This window comes from Plecotus auritus (genome assembly GCF_963455305.1).
Source record: "Plecotus auritus genome assembly, chromosome: 10".
NCBI lineage: Eukaryota > Metazoa > Chordata > Mammalia > Chiroptera > Vespertilionidae > Plecotus > Plecotus auritus.
The window spans coordinates 9279517-9296677 of NC_137785.1; the positions used below are offsets into that span (position 1 = coordinate 9279517).

The 17161-nt window shown below is 43.0% G+C and overlaps 1 protein-coding gene across 4 annotated transcripts; it reads right to left on the reverse strand.

Annotated features, from left to right (window-relative positions):
* Positions 1-557: 557 nt before the first annotated feature.
* LOC308235188 (uncharacterized protein) lies at positions 558-16459 on the reverse strand. Of its 4 annotated transcripts, none has more exons than XM_080643946.1 (6): positions 16372-16456; positions 12780-12963; positions 10909-11019; positions 9812-9974; positions 9444-9539; positions 558-4370 (listed from the first exon to the last, which is right to left on the reverse strand). In XM_080643946.1, exons 4-6 carry the CDS (start codon positions 9951-9953, stop codon positions 2368-2370), a joined length of 2241 nt encoding a protein of 746 aa, XP_080500072.1. In that variant the 5' UTR covers positions 9954-9974; positions 10909-11019; positions 12780-12963; positions 16372-16456; the 3' UTR covers positions 558-2367. The 4 variants fall into 4 exon arrangements, with proteins under 4 accessions (XP_080500072.1, XP_080500073.1, XP_080500071.1 ...); XM_080643944.1 differs by having other exon boundaries at positions 564-4370; positions 9444-9542; positions 16372-16428; XM_080643947.1 differs by lacking the exon at positions 12780-12963 and having other exon boundaries at positions 16372-16459.
* Between the last annotated feature and the right edge of the window lie 702 nt (positions 16460-17161).

Sequence of the window (17161 nt, forward strand, 5' to 3'; positions counted from 1 at the left end):
TGTGGAATCTAAGTAACAAAATAAACTGATTAACAGAGAGGATCCAGAGACACGGAAACAGAGAACAGAGTGCACAATCTCAGAGGGAAGGCCAGGGAGGGTGAGTGAGTGGGAGGCAATCAAACAAAGATCTTGTATTTATATATGCATAACCCAAGGACACAGACAACTAGGTGGTGAAAACCTGGGACGGGGGTAAGGGGGTAGGGGCAAGCTGGAGGGGCTTAATGGGGGGAAAAAGGGGACAGATGTATGATTCCATTTATATGAAATTAAAAAAAACCACAAAATAATACTATGGTTTTAGAAACAAAAATAAATTGCAGTTTTTGTGATTCTAAACTTCATTTAAAATTAATAGTTATAAATAACATCATGTTTATATTAATTTTATAAGCTTCTTGATATTACTTATATACTTGGTCAAACACATTAAAATGTTATCCTTAAAAGTGAGTATCAGTTTCATTTTTAAGTAGTTCATGTATTTTGAAATAACTGATAGAACTAAAGAAGTGCAAAATTTAATTACGTAATAAAACAGGCATAGACCACTTCTGTGTTGTATACATTAAAATTTTATTCATGATGAGGATAACAGTAACTGTTTAAAAGTTATAAAGTCAATGGCAAGGCAACTAAAATTATAGCTGAAGGGCCCAGGCAGTGCGGCTCAGTGGTTAATTGTTGACCTATGGATAAGGAGCTCCTGGTTAGGGCACACGCCTGCAATGTGGGCTCAACTCCTAGTAGGGGGTGTGTGGGGAGCAGCTGATCAATGCTTCTCTCTCATCACTGATGTTTCTATCTCTCTCTTCCTCTCTGATATATATGTATTTTTAGAAATTATAGCTGAAGGTATCCTGTCCCCAATTGCTTGTGAGATTTAGACTTGTGACAGAATGCTTTTTCACTCAAGGATTCTTTTCTTCATTAAGTTATTGGAAGTTTTCCTAAAGTCCACCAAATTGAATGTGTTCATGAGTTATTTCTGCCCGAATTTCTGGCAAATGATAAGGCAACGTGAGTTACTGCAAACCATGCCATATCCCTGCCAGAGAAAATTATTTGTCTAGTGTAAAATGCCATCTACTGAGGTCTTACTTTTGGGCAGATGCTTTTCCATAATTAGAAATATTCATTCATGCCCTGTCCGGTTTGGCTCAGTGGACAGAGCGTCGGCCTGCAGACTCAAGGGTCCCAGGTTCGATTCCGATCAAGGGCATGTACCTTGGTTGCGGGCACATCCCCAGTGGGGAGTGTGCAGGAGGCAGCTGGTCGATATTTCTCTCTCATCGATGTTTCTCACTCTCTATCCCTCTCTCTTCCTCTCTGTGAAAAATCAATAAAATACATTAAAAAAATAAAAATATAAAGAGACATGCCTGCATTAAAGAGTCTCAAAAATTTTTTTTTAAAAAAAAGAAGAAATATTCATTCATGACTTCTGATGATCACATATTGTAAGTTCTACTTCCCATAAAGAATTTCCTATTCTGTCACATTCATAGGATTTATATCAGGATAAACTTTTTAGACATATAATGTCCTAAAATATTTTCATGAAGGCTTATTGTATCCGAGTTGTTTTGTAATTTTTTTATATAAAATCAGGTAAGTGACCTGATTTTATATGATAGTACTAAATTCTTTGTAGTAAGTTATTCATTTTTTCCCCTATCTTTCCTGTTGTATTAAGTTATTCTTTACTGCATACTATTATCTTTTTTTAATATTATTATCTAGATGGCCTACAACTGGCAACAGGCTTACCCCAAAACAACTACCTGTGAAATCTCTTACATTTAACAATTGACAAGTGGTCAGAAGCTTTTCCACAATTGATGCACTCTTAGGGCCTCCTTCCTGTATGTTTTCTTTGATGAATATAGTCCTGAGTTTGTAGTGAAGGCTTTCCCACATTCAATTCATTCATAGGGTTTCTCTTTCATGTGAATTCTCTGATGGGTAATAAGATCATTTTTGCTGAATGCAAATTTTCCACATTCAGTACATGCAAAGGAAGTCCTTCCTGAGTGAAATCTCTGATGTTGCATGAGGCATGTCTTCTTCCTAAAGCCTTAACCACTTTTATTACATTTGTATGGCTTCTCTATGGTATGAGTTTGCTGAAGAATACCCACAGTATTCTCCTTCCACATTCATTGCATATATACAGTTTCTCTCCATATGAATTCACAGATGTGCAATGAGCATGTTTTTCCCAATTAAGCCTTTGCCATATTTCTTGCACATAGAAATTTTATCTCCCATCTGAGTGTGCTGATGTACACTGACATGAGTCTTCAGGGTAAAGCTTTTCCCCAGTTCTTTGTACATACACAGTTTCTCTTAAGTATAACTTTGCTAATGTAAAGTAAGATCAGTTTTCATGGTGAAGCCTTTTCCACTACATTCCTGGGGCTTGTCTCTTGTATGTTTTAGGTGATGTCTGATGAGATTACGTTTTGCTGTGAAATCTTTCCCACATTCACTACATATATAAGGTTTCTGTCCTGTATGAGTCCATTGATGTACAAGCAGTTGCCTTTTCTGTGGGAAGCCTTTCCCACATTCACTGCATACATAGGGTTTCTCTCCTGAGTGTATTCGCTGATGTACAATCAGCCGACTCTTCACGATGAAGCCCTTTCCACATTCACTACACATATATGGTTTTTCTGATGTATGACTTTGATGATGTATAGTGAGATCACGCTTCATGGTGAAGCATTTTCCACACACACTACATACATAGGGCTTCTCTCCAGTATGAGTTCGCAGATGTCCTATAAGGCAGTGTTTCGTTGAGAAGCCTTTCCCACATTCACTACATAAAAAGGGTTTCTCTCCTGTATGAGTTCGCTGATGTACAATCAGCTGCATTTTCACCGAGAAGCCTTTTCCACATTCGCTGCACACATAGGGTTTCTCTCCTGTGTGTGTTCTCTGATGTATAATGAGACCACGCTTCACAATAAAGCCTTTTCCACATTCATTGCACATATATGGTTTATCTGAAGTATGATTTCGCTGATGTACGGTGAGATCACGCTTCATGGTGAAACCTTTACCACACACACTACATACATAGGGCTTCTGTCCAGTATGAGTTCGCTGATGTCCTATAAGGTACTGCTTCAATGAGAATCCTTTCCCACATTCACTGCATGTAAAAGGTTTCTCTCCTGTGTGAGTTCGGTGATGCTCAATAAGATGACTCTTCTTGACAAAGCCTTTTCCACATTCACTGCATGTGTAAGGTTTCTCTCCCGTATGAATTCTCTCATGTACAGTGAGACTAAACTTTGTAGAGAAGGTCTTCCCACATAGATTGCATCCATGGGGTTTCTCTCCAGTATGAATTCGATGATGTACAATAAGACGTCTCTTCTCGATAAAGCCTTTTCCACACACACTGCATTTATAAGGCTTGTCTCCTGTATGGGTTTTTTTATGTTTATTCAGATTAGATTTTATACGGAAGGTCTTCCCACATAGATGGCATTCATGGGGTTTCTCTCCTGTATGAGTTCGATGATGGGCAATAAGATGATTTCTCTCAACAAAGGCTTTTCCACATTCACTGCATCTGTAAGGTTTCTCTCCTGTATGTGTTTTTTGATGTTTATTTAGATTAGACTTTGTACAGAAGGTCTTCTCACATAGACTGCACCCATAGGGTTTCTCCCCTGTATGAGTTCTCTGATGACAAATGAGCCAAAACTTTTTGATGAATGCTTTCCCACATTCACTACACGTATAAGGTTTCTCTCCCATGTGAATTTTCTGATGTATATTGAACTGTGATTTCTTGAGAAAGGTTTTGTCACATTCAGTGCATTCATACTGTTTGAGTCCTGTATGAATTCTCTGATGTTCAGTGAGCCTGGATTTTCTGCTAAAGGCTTTCCCACACAGACTACACCCATAAGGTTTCTCTCTCGTGTGAACTCTGTGGTGATCAGTGAGCTGAGACATCTTCACAAAGGCCTTCCCACATTCAATGCATACATGTGCTTTCTCTACGTTGATCTGGGACTTATTATTAATCATTTTGGTACTGACAGGCAACATGATTTCAGTGTAAAATTGTTCCTGGTTAGCATGCACAATGGATGTCTTATCTCCATTCAACTCAACGGAATTTTTTAAGTTACAGCTCTTGTTCTGGTTTTGAAAACTTAAATTTGATTCTATAAGTTTTTCACTTATCTCAGACATATCATGATTTTGCTTTAATAGGTAATGACCTCCACTCTGATTAACAATATTTGCAAACATATTATATTCACAGCATCGTTCCACATTCTTCTGAATGCTTCGACAGTGCAGGTGATGTGGCAGAGGATCACGGACGTTCCTGAGTTCTAGGACAGAACAGAAGTGAATCAGTCTGTAATCTCTCATAATTCTAGTTTGAAATAAAACTGTTTAAAAAAGCCTTCATGTGAAGTAACTATGTAGTGACAAACTCATGTGATGTAAAATAAGAAATATACTTGTCTTCACTCATAGTTCTTGACATTGAGGTAGTAAAACCCTTGTAATTTCCTAAGTGATAGAGATATCTTTAGTTCTCCATTAAAAACATCTGAGTTTAGCCCTAACCGGTTTAGCTCAGTGGATAGAGCATCGGCCTGTGGACTGAAGGGTCCCAGGTTCAATTCCGGTCAAGGGCATGTACCTTGGTTGCGGGCACATCCCAGTGGGGAGTGTGCATGAGGCAACTGATCGATGTTTCTCTCTCTCATCGATGTTTCTAACTCTCTATCACTCTCCCTTCCTCTCTGTAAAAAATCAATAAAATATATTAAAAAATAAATAAATAAAAACATCTGAGTTTATGTTGATGAGGTGACAGCACAGAGTCCCTCCCTACATACTCTCAGGATGGAGCTAATCACTAAAAAGACCAATTGATTAGATGGTTGGACTTTCAGCTCCCACTACTGACATCTGGAATAAAAGAAAGGGCCTAGAGATCAAAGCAATATAAAAACTCTTAAGCGAATCTGATAAGCTTTGGGGTAGTGACATACCCATGTGCCCAGTGGGTGGTTCACCTTAGCTCAATGGGGACAGAAACTCCTGTATTAAGGAATCCTTCAGACCTTGCCCTGTGTTCCTATTCATCTGTATCCTTTATAATAAACTAGTAAATGTAAGTAAGTATTTCTCAGAGTTCTGTGAGCTGCTCTAACAAATTAACTGAATCCAAGGAGGGCTCATGAGAACCTCCAATGTATAGTCAATTAGTCAGTAGCACAGGTGATAATCTGGACATGCAATTGACATCTGAAGTGGAGACAGTCTTATGAGACTGAACTCTTGTAGGATCTGACACTATCTCTCGGTGGATAGTATCAGAATTGAGTTAAATCTGTAGGAAACAAAGGTTTAATAATTGAATGTATAGACATCTAAAGCAAAGAAATAAAGGCAACCATAGCCTGTAAAAAAATGGTGAAAGGAATAAGGGAGATGTAAGCGGTGAATGAAATCAGGATTAGCAGGCTGCAGCAAAAGCAGGTTTACGGTAGGTCATACTGAAAAAGGATACAATAATTAACAAATAATAATACAAGTTTACCATTATAAACCCACTTTTGCCCCACCCTGTATTTAAAGAGAAGACAAGGTTCACTGATGGACTCAATGGGAGAAGCAGGAAGACATTAATGAAAATCAGGACTAAAAAATGACTCCAGCCCTGGCTGGGGTGGCTCACTTGGTTAGATTGCAGGTTTATTTCCTAATCTGGGCATATGCCTGAGTTGTGGGTTCCATCCCCGGTAGGGGGCATGCAGGAGGCAGCCAATTAATCTTTTGCTCTCACATGGATGTTTCTCTCCCTCTCTACCTGAAAAAAAAATTAATAAAAATGTTTGTAATAGAATGGCTCCAGGAATTATGTGGCCTGAGCTACTGGGAAGATGGAATGCCTCTTTTTTTTTTTTTTTTTTTAAATATATTTTATTGATTTTTTACAGAGAGGAAGGGAGAGGGATAGTTAGAAACATCTATGAGAGAGGAACATCGATCAGCTGCCTCCTGCACACCTCCTACTGGGGATGTGCCCGCAAGCAAGGTACATGCCCTTGACCGGAATCGAACCTGGGACCCTTGAGTCCGCAGGCCGATGCTCTATCCACTGAGCCAAACTGGCTAGGGCTGGAATGCCTCTTAATGAAATAAGGAATATTACTGAAGTGCAGAATGAGAGGCAAATCTAGAGTGCATGGTGAAACAAAGTTTAAGATGATGATTACATACCCAAGTACAAACATGAAGATACTGGTTTAATATAAAAATGTTAAAGAAGGTCTTATCTAGCCCAACCAGCATGGCTCAGTGGTTGAGCATCCACCTATGAGCCAGGAGGTCACCATTTGATTCCTGGTCAGGGCACGTACCTGAGCTGTAGGGTCCATACCCACTGAGGGCCTGCAGGCGGCAACCAATCAATGATTCTCTCTCATCACTGATGTTTCTAACTCTCTCTCCCTCTCTCTTCCTCTCTGAAGTCAATAAAAATAAACATTTTTTAAAAAGGTCTTATCTGAAAATAGTAGTGTGGATTCCATCAACATACACAAATTCTTCAAAGAAAGAGTCCTAAATGAGACTGTGTTTCAAAACATGTAGAATAAAAGGTGGAAGCACAGGTAGTGTTTTGGAATTCAGTGAGTCCTCGGAAGAGAAGCAAACAAACATTGGCTATGTGATCAGGTGCATACCTGCAGACCCAGGTGTACAGAACAAATACACGGTGAGTAAGGATGTGGATCCTCAGAATCTGGTTTCCAGATAAGCATAACAGACTATTGGGAGTTATCATCGTCCAAAAACTTGCCATTCTTCTTCATTCTGCAGACAACTTAACTCTCCCAGAGCAAGAATCTCCAACTTAGACAAAAGCTCCCATAATCAAAACCCCAACTAATGGTCTGGCTGGAACACACTGTCCTATGTTCCTACATACAGAGGGATGGATGACATGCCTGCAGTAAAGTGTTAACTCAGCAGGCCCGGGTCACACCATCCCTACACATTCCAAAGAAAGGACTGTCACTGACTAATTTAAGATAATGTCCAATTCCCTGTAATATCCTGCTGCATATGTCTTTTTTATGCCTGAGGTTTTAGGCAATACCAGATCATATATACAAACAATGGGATTTATGGAAGATGTATGTTTCTTTGTGCCTGAGGCTTTGGATAACAATGTAACCTCTTGAGTTTACTGGGGTTAGAGACACGAGCTGGGTCAACTTCCCTGGTTCGCAATCCTTAACATCATTGCTGGGAGAATTCAGCAATTTTTTTTAACACAATAAACATTTGTTATCTGTTTCCATGGGACAGGGTTCTAAGCATACCCTAACCAGGGCCTTGTCTCAGGGACTTAAGACAGGGTGAAGCCCTGGTCGGGAAGCTCAGTTGGTTAGAGGGTCACCACAATATGCCAAGGTTGTGGATTCGATCCACAATCAGGGTTCATACAGGAAGCAACCGGTGGAACAACAAATTGATGTTTCACTTCTCCTTGTCTGTGTGTCTCACTCTCTCTAAAAGAAAAAAAAAAAAGTGCATGAAGATGTCACCCAGAGCCGTAATCTCATCTAGGGGTGGGGACCTCTTCCGAGATCATTGGTTCTTGGCAGAATTCAGTTCCTGTGGTTGTAGGACTGAGGCCCTCAGCTTCCAGAGTCAACATGCTGTTTCCTCTTTGCTTTAAGGCTAATGGAAAACCACCTCTGCTACTTCTGCTTCTTGTCTCTTAACTTTAGACACTTTTAAAAAGATCAGATTAGGTCGGGTGATTTTGAATGTTTCTGGTGTTGTTAATCCTCACCAAAGGGTATTTTTTCCATTGATTTTTAGAGAGTGTGGATGGAAGAGGGAGGGGAGACAGAGAGAGAGAGAGAGAGACAGAGAGAAAAATCAATGTGACAGAGACACATTGATTGGTGGGTCCTGCACACACCCTAACTGGGACAGGGGATTAAATTTGCAACCCAGCCCTGACCGGTTTGGCTCAGTGGATAGAGCATCGGCCTGCGGACTCAAGGGTCACAGATTCGATTCCGGTCAAGGGCATGTACCTTGGTTGCGGCACATCCCCAGTGGGGGGTGTGCATGAGGCAGCTGGTTGATGTTTCTCTCTCATCAATGTTTCTAACTCTCTCTCCCTCTCCCTTCCTCCCTGTAAAAAATCAATAAAATATATTTTAAATAAATAAATAAATAAATAAATAAATAAATAAATAAATCTGCAACCCAGCTGTATGTCCTTTGGGAATCCAATGTGAACCTGCAGTGCAAGGGTCAACGCTGTAACCATTGCGCACCACCGGCCAGAGCTGATTTAGCACTTTCCATGAAGACTCCTGGATTCTTTCCTGTGCACCTTTTATTTTTGGTAATATTAATATGTACTGTTTTACTGTCACAAATTGTAACCATGAGTATAAGAGTACACTCCTCTCCCTGATCATTTCTACCTTCTGTACTATAGACAAGGTTGTCCATTTAAAAAGTTAGTGACCTGACCAGTGTGGCTCAGTTGGTTGAGCAACGCCTTTTGCATCAAATGGTCACCAGTTCAAGTCCCGGTCAGGACACATACACAGGTTGTGGGTTTGAGCCCCAGTGCACATAGGAGGCAACCAAATGATGTTTCACTCTCACATCGATGTTCCTTCTCTCTCTCTCTCCCCGTCCCTTTCTCTCTATCTAAAACCATAAAAAAATATATTTTAAAAAATAAAAAAATTTAAAAAGTAGTTAAATAATGCTATTCCTCTACTCAAAAGTCCCCGCGGGTGTCTCAACTCATTTGGAATGAAAGCAAGGTCTTAAATAGCCTCCCCAGGCAATGCGTGACCAACATCTCGGAACCTCTAGTCATTTTCCCTCTTGCTCATTACTGGCTATGCAGACAAGTTTTCTAGAAGCTCCTCACACAATTCCAGATATACCGCCTTGAACGTCCCATCGTCTCACATCTGAAACACTCCAGGGAGCTGATTCACATCCCTCATCAATGTGCTTAAAGGCACCTTATCAAAGAGCCATTCCACTGCTAACAGCTCAGTAGTAAGAAAAAGGTGATGAATTCCAAGTTCTGTCCTTCCAGAGAGACCTGGAAAGTGGGATTTCATAGCAAGAGAGGTGCTAACACAGGCAGAGACACTGTGACTGGGACAAAAAGGAGGAAGATCTGAGAATCTCAGGAGGAAGAAAACTATGTAAACAAAAACACAAGGTGGATAATATAAGCTTTTTTATCAGATTAAAAAAAAGGCTGTGTTCTCTGAAACTTCTACAAAGAAAAAGGGTAGGTTGATTTTCTTCATTCACTGTCACAGCTCTGACACCGCCTCTAACTAGAATGTGACTCCCCAGCTGCCCGCCTTGCTGGCTCTCCCCCTCCTCACCTGGAGAGACTAGACAGTGGCGTCCATGCTGTACTGTCCACGGTTCTTCCCCTCGTTCCAGCTTGGAGAGCGCGTCTGGTTTGCTGGCTTGATACCCTGCTTGGGAATAATGACAGAGACTTAGACATATTACATTGGGCTGGAGTCTGTCAAGAGGGAGAATGTAACATCTCGAGGAATGAGCAGGTTTCCCATCTGTAACACAAAGACTTTCTCTCAGGAGAGAGGACATTATACCCTCCTGTCTGGCCCAAGAGAAGGACCTGAGATCCCACCATGTCAGAGAACTGGAGTTACTCTGAACAGCTAAGCAGCTGAGAAAGGAAAAACAGGGCACCCGCTGAGTGACACACGGGAGCTGTCCTCACCCACTGACACCAGGTGGCTGTAGGTCTCCACCATCACGTCCCTGTACAGGTCCTTCTGCTCGGGGCCCAGGAGCTGCCACTCCTCCCAGGTGAAGTCCACGGCCACATCGTGAAATGTCAGGGGTTCCTGTGACAATTCCATGTTGTGCAATGGCGTGATGTTCTTTAGGTGATATGGAAGAAATGTTAGTTTTTCTGCTCATGTTCACTCTATAAGCTGCATCTATGTAGCAACTGGGGTTTTATTTTATATGCAGTTGAATAATTACATGCCTAGTAAAACACAGGATGGGGCAAAAGTAGGTTTACCATTACTCGTGTGAAATATAATACAATAATCTCCCTGGCCAGTAGTTTGATAGCTTCATTGTCCATGCAAGGAGAGGCCACAGGTTCAATTCCTGGCCAAGGCACACGACCAGTTGCGGGCCTGATCCCCAGGAGGGACAGGCAGGAGGCAACTAATAGATGGTTCTCGCTCATGGATGTTTCTCTCTCTCTCTCTCTCTCTCTCTCTGATCAATGAAAACAGTTTAAAAATATGATGCAATAATAAATCATAATACAAGAATAAATTGTGGTTTGTATACTCACAAACTTTGCCCCATCTTGTATTTTGTAATTATGCATTCAGACATTCATGTATTCATCCAATTAGAAGTTTCTATAATATGTAAAAAAATGTTTTTAACCTAGAAACACTACTTCGTATTTGAGAGACAAAAGATATACATATATATGTATACTTTTCAGATTAACAGAGGTGGTTTTTATAGGCCTCTAGACATCCATTAATGAAGAAAGGGAAGGATAAAACAAACCCAATCCCCTGAGCCTGGCGCATTTCCTTCTGCTCTCTGAGAAGAGCTGCAAGGGCGAGGCCCTGCCTTTGTGTGTCGGGGTCTGCTCTGTATTTCTGCACAGAAATCCGCCTGCAGTCAGGGGCCTCACGGAAATGCTGATACCCAACCCGCAGCGTCCTCCTGCTTCACAAGGTTCTATTGCTCGTGGGGAGTCAGGCCTGTGGACGGAGGAGAGAACCCCACGGGTGGGACATTTCCTCTGGGCCCCGACGCTACCCTGCTCTGAGCACTCACCTCACACAAGGCCACAGGATCGCTAGTGTCCCTTCAAATGGTGTCGGGAAGAATGTATTCTTCTGGCCAAGAGAGCCTTAGGTTCCACCTGTGTGGAGGCACCCCTTTATCCTGTGGAGGTTAAGTGGGGTGAGTGTCACCGGAGACCTGGGAAATGACATTCATGCCCGCCCCAGGCCCCAGGAGCAGGTGAGTGTCAGGAAAATCACTAACACAGCAGAGCGTGGGGAAGGAGAGGGTCTGGGCACTGTTTCCCTTGAAAGCTGTGTGCTCAGGTGCCTCCTCAAACGTTTCTGATCACATTTCAGGCGGAAAACCAGTGCACTGGGCAAGCCCTCAGCTGTGTCTCATAAGCAAAAATGATAATGTCTTATGGGTCTTGAATACATACGAAAGTACCCAAGATGGTAAATGAACTGGAAGGTGGTAAATGAATTTGAAGTTCTTTTTTCTTTAATATATTTTATTGATTTTTTACAGAGAGGAAGGGAGAGGGATAGAGTTACAAACATCGATGAGAGAGAAACATCGATCAGCTGCCTCTGGCACACCTCCTACTGGGGACGTGCCCGCAACCAAGGTACATGCCCCTGACTGGAATCGAACCTGGGACCCTTCAGTCCACAGGCCGACGCTCTATCCACTGAGCCAAACCGGTCAGGGCTTGAAGTTCTTTAAGATCCCTGTATTGTCATAGAAAAGTATAAAGTACTATTTAAGACAAGAATTTAACAAAGTTCCAGGTTGTATGCAGTCTCTAGTGTCAGAATAAAAACTAACAGTTTTGCCCTAACCGGTTTGGCTCAGTGAATAGAACGTCGGCCTGCAGACTGAAAGGTCCCAGGTTCGATTCTGGCCAAGGGCATGTACCTTGGTTGGGGGCACATCCCCAGTAAAGGGTGTGCAGGAGACAGCTGATCAGTGCTTCTGTCTCATCGATGTTTCTAACTCTCTCTCCCTTCCTCTCTGTAAAAAAATCAACAAAATATATATATTTTTAAAAACTAACAGTTTTCTTAAAGTATATAATTTACATGCTGATGGATGGGAAAATATGATTTTAAAACAACACCTGAGCCCTGGCCAGTGTGGCTCAGTCATTTGAGCATTAGCCCATGTAAGGTTGCCGGTTCGAATCGTGGTCAGGGCACATACCCAGGTTGCAGGTTTGATTCCTGGTCATGTGTGTATGGGGCCGGGGGGGGGGGGGGGTAACCGATTGATGTTTTTCTTTCTCCCTTCCTCTCTCTCTACAATCAATAAAAACATATTTTTAAAATTGTCCAAAACATTGCAAAAACAGAGAGAGTGAGAAAGAGACAGAAATAAAATACAGAAAAGAGAATAATGAAAACAAGTACAGCACACTTAGGGGACTGTTTCAAAACTAGCTCAGTTGGTTAGAGCAGTGGTCGGCAAACTCATTAGTCACCAGAGCCAAATATCAACAGTACAATGATTGAAAGTTCTTTTGAGAGCCAAATTTTTTAAACTTAAACTATATAGGTAGGTACATTGTTATTAACTTAATTAGGGTACTCCTAAGCTGGCCTTTGCTAAAAACTCAAGGGGCCAAAGAGCCGCATGTGGCTCGCGAGCCGTTGTTTGTCGACCACTGGCTTAGAGCATCATCCCAATATGCCAAGACTGTATCGGTTTGATTCTGGGTCAGAGCACATACAAGCATCAACCAATGAATGCATACATAAGTGTTTCCCTCTCTCTTTCAAATCAATTTTTAAAAATTAAAAATATATATTTGTTTTTAAAATAAATAAAACAGAACATGCTAAAATTATATTAAGTATATGCAAAACAAAAATTCCCATTAATTACATTAAATACAAATACCTCAAAACTGTCATACTCACCCTAACCGGTTTTGCTCAGTGGATAGAGCGTCCGCCTGCGGACTCAAGGGCCCCAGGTTCGATTGCGGTCAAGGGCATGTACCTTGGTAGCGGGCACATCCCCAGTAGGGGGTGTGCAGGAGGCAGCTGATCGATGTTTCTCTCTCATCGATGTTTCTAACTCTCTATCCTCCTCCCTTCCTCTCTGTAAAAAAATCAATAAAATATATTTTTAAAAACCTGTCATAATTAAAATCTACAACGGAATAACATGCCATTATAGGTGACACATCTGAAACATAATGATATGGAAAGCTTGAAAGAAAAGATTAGAAAAAGATAGTCACGAAAAGAGTCACCACAAATAATCTGGTGTAACTAAGTTTGCAGTCCCTATGCACCTAGTAACAAAGCCTTGACATGTATACAGTAAAAATGAACCAAAAACAGAATAAACACACTCAGACTAATAGTACAAGACTTCAACATCCCTCCCGCAGTAACTGCCAGACAAACAGGCCATCAACAAACAAAATAATAACATGTGTAACCTGTTATGTGGAAGAACATAAAAAATATTTCATAGGTAGCAAGAAATGTTGAGGTAAATTTTTTTAAAATATATTTTATTGATTTTTTACAGAGAGGAAGGGAGAGGGACAGAGAGTTAGAAACATCGATGAGAGAGAAACATCAATCAGCTGCCTCCTGCACACCTCCCACTGGGGATGTGCCCGCAACCAAGGTACATGCCCTTGACCGGAATCGAACCCGGGACCCTTGAGTCCGCAGGCCGACGCTCTATCCACTGAGCCAAACCAGTTTTGGCTGTTGAGGTAAATTTTAATAGATGACTGTGAAGATGACTCAGAAAAGCAAACAGTTTAAAGATGCCGTGTCTCCCAAATGTATATAAAGACCCAATGAAATCCCAATCAAAATCCCTAACTGACAGCTCTACACACCTTTAAAAACAGGTGAAGGACGTGCTCTGTCAGTTATGAGGGCTTCGAGTCACTGTAATTACGACAGCACCATGTTAGCACAACAGACAAGTCAGCCAAAGAACAGAATGAAATGCCTCTGAACAGACAGACTCACGTACAGATAGACGTGATGACACGGGAAGCACTGCAGAGAGGAGGGTAAGGATGTCTTTTTAAAAAATGGCTCGGGGACAATCAGATGTCCACGCTGGCAGTGGGGGGATGGGGAGAAGAAGAATGAACCCCACCTCAGAACACATCATTGATATTTCAATCGCTCTCTCTCCGGCTCCCTTCCTTTCTGAAATCAATAAAAAATATTTTTAAATGGTAAAACAAAAACACTTTTTTGTGAAGCATATGGGAGAGACATTCTGTGGCTTGCAACTCCTAAAATAATTATAGGAGTAAACATTATAGAATAGGGTTACCTGACCCTCATTACAGAGCAAAAACAATATACACCTATGTACTGAGCAAAAAGAAACCGGACATTAAAAATGCATAATGTAAGATGATTGATACAGTTAAAAACAGGTAATCTGAATAAACTATGAAGATCAGGAGTGATTAATGATATGATAGAACATAAAGAAAAGCCTTAAAGTGCTTGGTAGGGAGAGCAATGGTAATACCTGTGGGTGAGAGGATGTAATATAATTGGGGTGGGGCTCACAGAACACCACTGGGTGCTGGAGTGTTGTTTCTTACATCTGTGAGCAGGACATATGTACATGTATGTAAACAGTGCTTTCATACTGATTAAGTTGTAGATTTTAAGTTAACAATTCCATGGAAGAGCTCAACAATACCAAAAGTTTGTCCTTTAAAAGAACCAATAAAATACATGCATTTGGAGTGAGACGTATTAGAGAAAACTTGTGCAAGCACAGTATTTAAAAAAAATAATCAATGGAAGATATAAATCGCATTAAAGAAGCTTTTTCAGTCTTAAAAGAATACTATCAACATATATGTCAATCTGCCGAAACCGGTTTGGCTCAGTGGATAGAGCATCGGCCTGCGGACTGAAGGGTCTCGGGTTCGATTCCGGTCAAGGGCATGTACCTTGGTTGCGGGCACATCCCCAGTGGGAGGTGTGCAGGAGGCAGCTGATTGATGTTTCTAGCTCTCTATCCCTCTCCCTTCCTCTCTGTGAAATATCAGTAAAATATATTAAAAAAAAAAACATATATGTCAATCAATTTGAAATCGTGGATGAATGATAATTTTATGATCCCACATCTTAGGAACTGTTAACCCCACACACTGTGGCAGGTGAATTTTCTGGGTAAGCAACAGGACACAAATTTCCGCTGCAACCCCAATTTCCTGTTTTGTATTGGAGAGTTGAGCCAATGCATTGATGCATTGATATAAAAATAAATTATTCACAGTAGAAAGGAGGACAGAAAATTAAGGTTATAGTCAGACAGTATTTCATCAACATGGAAAAAGAGATTCCGGAATTACCTATTTAAGAGAAAATGTCTCCCAGAAACCACCAGGCACACTTTCACTTACATTGGCTAGAACTACGCACCACGTACCCCAGTTCATTTCATAGAAACTCAGGCACTAGCCACGGGAGCTGGAGCCACCAGGGTGGCTGAGACAGACCAAGACTCACTAATCCACTGGGATGCGGGTCACCTTGCCAGCGGGATGGGCGCTACATACAATGAAGTTCTGTTAGCAAAGGAGAAAGTGTGCGTGCGCGTCAGGCAAACAAGCACCAGGTGGAAGCAGGGCCCGGTGCACAGCGTGCACAGGGACGGACAGAGATGTGCGGCTCTGAGGGCCACGGGTCTGAGTGTCCGGGACTCGGTTCTGCGCTTGTAGCTCAAAAGCGGCCACAAAGGACGAGTGACCCATGGGCGAGGCTGGGTTCGTCTCTCCGCTGCTGTGAGCCAGCCCCTGGACAATGAGCTAAAAACAGGGCTTCTCCTCACTACTTCCTGGGCTCTGCCGCCTTCTCTGAGGTTTACATCTAAGCTACACCCTCCCCCCCCCCCCCCAAATAAGGGCACATCGGAAGCGGAACACCCGTACAAGGACGTTCACAGCAGCGCTGTCCATAACCAGCCCACTTGCCAACAGCACTCGTTCATTCCCAGCCGGGAAACTGCCTTCTGCTCCAGCCGGGGGTTCCGTCCCCTCCCAGCAGCCGAGGTCGGAACCTCAACCCGCCCACCAGCCCGGGGGCCCGGGCGACCACGGCTTCCGCCTCCCGGGACTCTGATCTGTCACACGCCCGTTATTATTCCGAATCCTGGGCCAGACGCCCTCACGCGACGGCATCCACGCCGGCCCCCACGTCACTGAGCCCCACGGGAAACCCCGAACCGCAACCTGACTCCGCGATCATCCGAAATGCCACCCGCGTCCCTCACAGAGACCCGCAAAGGCCCTGACAAGTCGGGACCCTGTAGTTGATCTCTACCGACCCCGAATCGCCGATGACCCCAAAGGTACCCCAATCGCAGGCAGGAGCATCACACCTGCTTCCTCCCAAACACCTTGGCGCTCCCCCCCCACGGCTCCAGCCACAGCCCTTCCACACTCTGGCAAACCTCACAGGAGGCAAAACATTTTTTATAAACTTGACAGGACGAGAGCGCACTGACCTGCTTTCTCCAGCCCACCAGGAGCGCCTAACCGCTACACTTCCGCGAACGGATTCGGCTGCTGCCAGCGACGCTCAGATATGTCGTCAGCCCGTGGCGGCGGGCGAGGACCTGAGGCCTTTGCAGAAACGCAAGCGACTTCCGCATTCCCCTCCCCGGCAATATGGCGGCGCCCTGTTGCGACGCCGCCGCCGCATGGGGCCGCCATATTGGGAGGCCTGACTGCCGTACGGAAGGCAAAGCCGGGACTTAGGACCCGGTAGCCAGGGATGGCTGGCAGGTGAGAAACTCCTGAATTTTATCTCGTTTCCGAGCACTTTAACTCTTGTTTAAAGTGAGTAATATTTTCAGAGACTCAAGCTTGGGACTCAAGCTTGGGGAGGTAAATACGAAACGAGCTAAATTGTGTTGGGCGGTCTGGTCAAAGAACTCTTACGACAGCAGCTTTTTATTTATTTGTTGTTGTTTTTTTTTGTTTTTTTTTTGAGAGAGAAACATTGCTGTGAGATAGATCCATGGATGGGTTGCCTCCTGTACGCCCCCACCGGGATCGAACCCGAAACGGCCAGAATCGAAACTGCAACTTTCCCGGTGCTCTCGACAGCGCGCCAACCATCGGAGCCACAATCCAGGTCATGGCTGCAAGATGTTATTTTACAGTTTGTAAAACATATTTCTAAATAAACGCAAGTTGCCCTGGCCGGTGGTTGGAGCGTGGGCCTGCAGACCAAAGGGTGGGGGTTCCATTCCTGGTCAAGGGCAGGTCCCTGGGTTGCAGGTTCCCCGCCCT